The 5,623-nt window shown below is 43.0% G+C and overlaps 1 protein-coding gene across 8 annotated transcripts in view; it reads left to right on the top strand.

The window, feature by feature from the left end:
• The window catches only part of brsk2a (BR serine/threonine kinase 2a), a 149,826-nt gene that overhangs the window by 130,357 nt on the left and 13,846 nt on the right, over positions 1–5,623 (top strand). For 4 of the 8 annotated variants that reach the window (XM_031862407.1, XM_031862424.1, XM_031862446.1 and 1 more), the window contains 2 exons: positions 239–401; positions 641–706. In XM_031862407.1, coding sequence (XP_031718267.1) covers positions 239–401; positions 641–706 — 229 coding nt within the window. The remainder of the gene's footprint in view (positions 1–238; positions 402–640; positions 707–5,623) is intronic. The other 4 variants (XM_031862437.1, XM_031862445.1, XM_031862416.1 and 1 more) reach the window with 3 other exon arrangements.

Consider the following 5,623-nt stretch of genomic DNA (forward strand, 5'->3'; position numbering starts at 1 on the left):
GAATAGACTCCCTCTTCAGTGAATGTGATACAGTCAATACAGTGGCCATTAGTTCAAGGTCTGGGAGGAAACCATTGATAATTCACTATTAGTTAACATGCCAATGTGATCAGCTCCAAACATCACTCAAACACTCACACACATATGCAACGCATAACAAATGCTCAATGTTCAGACGTTTTCGACGTTGGGTGAATTGTGTGGATTCTGAATCGATCTGTTTCACTGATTCGCACAGATCCCCCAAAGAAGCGGGTGGACTCTCCCATGTTGAACCGTCATGGCAAGAGGAGACCAGAGAGGAAGTCCATGGAGGTCCTCAGTGTCACAGACGGAGGCTCGCCCGTACCGGCAAGGAGGGCTATCGACATGACACAGCATGGACAGAGGTACGCATGGAGGTGAACAGAAAAAGTCTATACAATTTTTCAAATGAACAAATGGAGTTAGACATAGCTGTGTGTGTGTGTGTGTGTGTGTGTGTGTGTGTGTGTGTGTGTGTGTGGAGGATCTCGCAGCCCAGTGGTGTTTAGAGCAGGTCTGAGAGCGAGTCTGGCTCTGGTGTCGGGAGGCTAGAATGTGGACAGACATCAACACAGAGACTGACGCTCTGCTCGCTTTGTCTCCTGTCTCACTGTAGTAAATCAGTGTACAGTAAAAGCTTGGATATTCCTGAGGCCAGTACAAAATGCAGCGAAGAAGAAAGGTATTCATCTGCCACTCACCCCTCACATGTTCACCTCCTCTTGCTCTGTGTCTTGGCCCCCCCCCCCCCCCCCACCCCCCACCCATGCAAGGAGACATTCCACGGCAGCAGAAAGATGCAGCGGTGCTTTCTGTTAAAAGGAGGCTTCATTTAAACGGTGACATATGCTGCATGTGGCGGCTTCACAAGTCTATTTTAATAAATCAATAACTCATCTTCAAAACGGAAGAAGCCGGGTCTAAATGAGTCAACAGTTTTGGGATGGCAGTTGCTAAAATATGACTTAACTCTCCCAATTGACTTAACTTTCAAATGGAGTAAGACAGCGCATTTGAAATTCGGAGCTGGTGTTAGCTCAATTATCTCCTCTTTTCATAATCTGAATGCATTGATAATCAGTTCTCCCATACTGTGTCCCACTTTCTCCGGATGCCGAACATTTCTCCGTTTCTCTATTTTAGAAATGTTGAAGTCAAGCCAGAGCTACACCCCCACAAGGCACAGCAGACTGATTTAAAATCTATTTCCCCATCTTATTTCAACAACCAATATATCATCGCACGACATATTTCTGCTCAGAGGCGGTGACATTTGTGACAGCGGGTAAGATTGAATCTGAGGGGGGTGATAACCTGATCTGCCTAATGATGGGCAGAGTGCTGGAAAAAGCTTTCCGAGGTATGGGATGCAGGGGCAGCGAGATCATATATTCTATAGATTAAAAAAAATGGCGTTATAAAATTGAATATTCGTCCAAATGCCTCTGAATTTCACTTTAACATTCATCTTCCTGATTTTCATCGCCTCTACTCCACTCCTTCACCCCTTCAGGCGATCCAAGTCTTATTTCTTCTTTATTTAAAGGTCGCATTAGTTCACAAGCTACCTTCGTCTGCCCTTCGCTCTGACTCGTCTGTTTCGGCCCAGGCAATGATCTCAAAAAATAGGCCAGTTTGCAATGACTTTATCGAGCATTAAAAATGCTTTCCAAAACGGAAAACACCAGCTGAGAAATCGTACACTACTGAATGGCGAACATCATAAAGGCCACAGAAAACAGTTGTGAACCTTTGATTAAAACAGGACCTTTAGGTTTACTCGTATAAATCTCAAAAATAAGTCGCATCTACTGACGGCAGCATATGAAGTAGGTTTGTCTGGATCCTACATATATCAGCAGCTGCAGTCATTTAAAAAGCTCCGCTGCATCTTTCCTCCGAGCTACTTTAAATCAGTGTGTTTTGGTTTTAGTCCTCCACCCAAATCTCTTTCAGGAGCTCCTCCCTACTTCCTTGTGTGCAACTGACCTTTAGTCCCAACCCCCCCCCCCCCCCTGTTTGTATGGAATTGCTATGCTAATGTGGAAATGCTGCTAGTTTTTCTCTGCCTGGCTTCCTGTCGGTGGGTTTGAGGCGGAGGGAGTCCTATACCACAGCCCATCTGCCTCCAAATCAAATCTCTCCCTTGCTTTATGTTGCTCCCCCCCCCCCCCCCCCCCCCAATGCAATTCACGACTCTCCAGCTGATCAGTGGGGGGAAAAAGATGTCTGTAACAAAGCCTCTGTGTAACTTTTTTGCCTTTCATCACATCCTTGTGTGCGCTTTGTTTGATCATGTGCGCGCTTGTGTGTGTGTTTATAGGCGATGGCGTTGTGGAAGCACATACGTAGCAGAATAACGTCCAATGATTTGGCTGACTTTCTCAGAACCTAACCTTATCTTTCCCCGACAGCAAACTTTTGTCGACAGCACAGAAGATCCGTAGAACTTCAGATCAGAGGGTGTCAGAGAGAGGACTGACTTTGAAACGTGTTTTGACAGGATACATTTCCACCAGCGCAAATGATGGAAGAGGGGGGGAAACGGTTTTATCTAAAATTACACAACGGAAATGCCTGAACCTCAATCCCTATCCAGCATTTTGCTTCACATATCTCATGTAGGCAGTAATAATCCGATCAAATGCCCAGGCTGCATTTGCATACATGTGATTGATGATTTGACTGCTTCTGTGAAGTATAATTGAAAAGATTTGGGATAAATGCAGCAGTAGCCACACACATGGAGACATTCTCACGTGAATGTCCATTTCATTCTTTATATTCCCAAAAGTATCATGAAAAGACATTTTAAGCCAAACTCAAAGCATAAGAAATCCCACTGATTTAATTTTAAACATGCCAGGAGAAATGAAGGGAGGTTAATGATATGTAAATGAAATATGGAAAAGTGCTGCAGTGTGAAGAAGAGAATATCAATTGATTTTTTTTTTTCCTCTTTACAGATCTGCTCTAGTTGCTTCATGCAGTTTGAATGTGTTGGGTTAGTAGGAGCAGTCTTAATAAGTCAGGCTCTCATGCTAATTATTGACTCTAATTTATTGAAGAGGCTCAAATGAGCACAAATAAAGCACCTTTACCACTGATCTCTACGTCGGGGGTCTTACTACGTTTAGACATTTGAGAAGCTGAGCAGTGAATAGTAACAAAGGTAGTTGTCAGGGCTCAGGAAAAGGAAATGTGTTGATTTATATGAATATCTACTCCGCGTACAGAACTCCATTGGCAGGACAAAGTCAATACAGAGGAGGGAGAAAGAGAAAAAGGGAACGTTCTCCACCTGACTTAAATCACACTAGCAGAGCAGTAGCTTTGTGTTTTGGCTTCGGCAGTGTTATTTGTTCTCTGTTTGACTCCTGGCACCATCCATTACATTTTGCTTCACTTTCGTTTTATTTCAGTCCATGCCCTCGTCCCAGAACCTTTTGTACTTGTTCCATCCCCCACAGACCAACATTAAACCCCTACAAGTACTTTGGATGGGTCTCTGACACAGCCGATGGTCACACACTGAGGACATGGGCCCCAATCCAAAACAGGCTTATTAGAAATATTATCTTAAGTACTAAATGGATAATAGAGAGATATGAATGAATGGCCCCACTCGTACGCCATTACTCTCACATGTATGTGTGCAGGTACACGCACATTAAAGGGTAACTTCACCTAAAAAGATAAATAAAACAATACATTTTCTCATTTACCTCCAGTGGTGTCTTGTAATGCATATACTGTACTTTTGGTTTTATTTGTATGAGATGGGAATAACATTTAATTTGTGGGGCTCACTAGTGGTGAAGACGAAGTATTCAAATCCTTTACTCAAGTAAAAGTTTCACTTAAACAATGTAAAATTACCCTATTATATGTAAAAGTCCTGCATGGGAAATGTCACTTCAATTAAAGTACTAGCAGCAAATGTACTATCTGTAGCTGTCAAATAAATGTACTGCTGTAAGAAATGCAATATTTCCTTCTGAAACATAGTGAAGTAGAGGTATAAAATAACATAAAATGGATTTACTTAAGTATGGGACTGAGCTCCATTCCACCACTGGTGCTAACGGTAGCAATGTGTCTATCCACACTAACAGACTATACATATAAACCACACTACCAACAGTTTACATTGAAACTGCTTTCTCACGACAAAGTAGTCCCATATGAAAACTGTTGACGGTGTGTTCTGTGAAGTATAGAGTAATTGGTACATTGTATCTGGAAAGAGCAGTTGCTTAATGGGTTTTTAAGTGTTATTTTTAAATGCTGTGAGCACCACAAATTAAATTCCACTCACCTCAATTGTTTTTTTTTGGTGGAGGCAGAAATCTCTGCAAAAATAGATGTCTTAAAACTTGTGCTAATAAAACCAAAACTGTCTGTAGGGCTAGATACTACTTCAGAACATGTTTTTTTGTGACGAGGTCATTTTGTAACTGACCCTTTTAAAGCAAGAATGCACAGAAACACAGAGGGCTTCGAGTAGCTGGCTTCAGTATCTACTCTGCTGCTGATTTAACAACGTGGCCTCTTTGTTTCTACATGATAGATGATAAATGATTGCTCAAGTTGTGTCCGCTGTTCACCACAAATATTCGTCTGATGATGAGCCTCTGACAGCTCATTACTGTACCGCATAGGCATCTGTAACATTAGCTTTATAGACCTGCTGGTCCAACATTAACCGTTACAGAGTGCCTCTAACAATATGCTCATAACGGCCCGAGGACGCTGTGTTTTGGCCATATTTATATGAAGTGCAATCGACTATTTGTGCACAGGCGATCTAGTGAGCAACTGTTGGCATGTCTCAGTGGACCGTAGGACTTAAATGTAAATGATAGCAACTGTCTGGTCGGCTGTTATCTCAAACAAGACATCCTAGCCAACGTGGTCTCAGTATCGCCTACTCATGAATGTGTGCAATGAATACACTCACAGAAGGGGCAGTGAGAGAATTGCAGAAATAGCCTGAGAGTGGGTGTTTCTATATTTTCCTCCCTCTCATTGTAGCCGTTGCCTCCCTTCTGTTCTGTTTGTGTGGCTAGGTCTCTCAGGAGTAATATTCCTGCTCTAGTATCACTTTTTTCTTGTGGCGGTTGTAAGTTAAAGGCTCAAGGAAGATGGGTGACTGAACCCAAATAAGTGCCTCTATTTTTTAGAAGATTGATACATATAGATCTTAATCCGGGCTTGTTGTTATGACAGCACCGGTATCATTTTTATGGCTACTAGCTGTAAGCATGTACGCAGTTTTGTGTCCATGTGCGGATGCCTCTGTGGTCCTGTAGGACTGCTCCAGCACCAGGAATGACCATCAGTCTCCATTACTCTACCCCTCCCTCACATCCTTCATTCTTCCATTCCTCCCTCCTTACCCCATCGCACCTAGACCCCCCCCTCATCCTGCCCTCACATTTGTCCGTGAGGTCTTCCTCTACAACCAAGCAAGTTGAAAGAAATACTAGTTGTAGTGTCTTTATCCTTTTCAAGGAGAGACAAAAGATCTGTAGGATTGGCCACATGTTTGCAAATGCATCAATGCTGAAAGAGAGAGGGGGGGGGGGGGGGGGGGGGG

The sequence above is a fragment of the Anarrhichthys ocellatus genome, unplaced genomic scaffold, assembly GCF_004355925.1.
Source record: "Anarrhichthys ocellatus isolate YVR2014 unplaced genomic scaffold, GSC_Weel_1.0 scaffold2, whole genome shotgun sequence".
Classification (NCBI taxonomy): Eukaryota; Metazoa; Chordata; class Actinopteri; order Perciformes; family Anarhichadidae; genus Anarrhichthys; species Anarrhichthys ocellatus.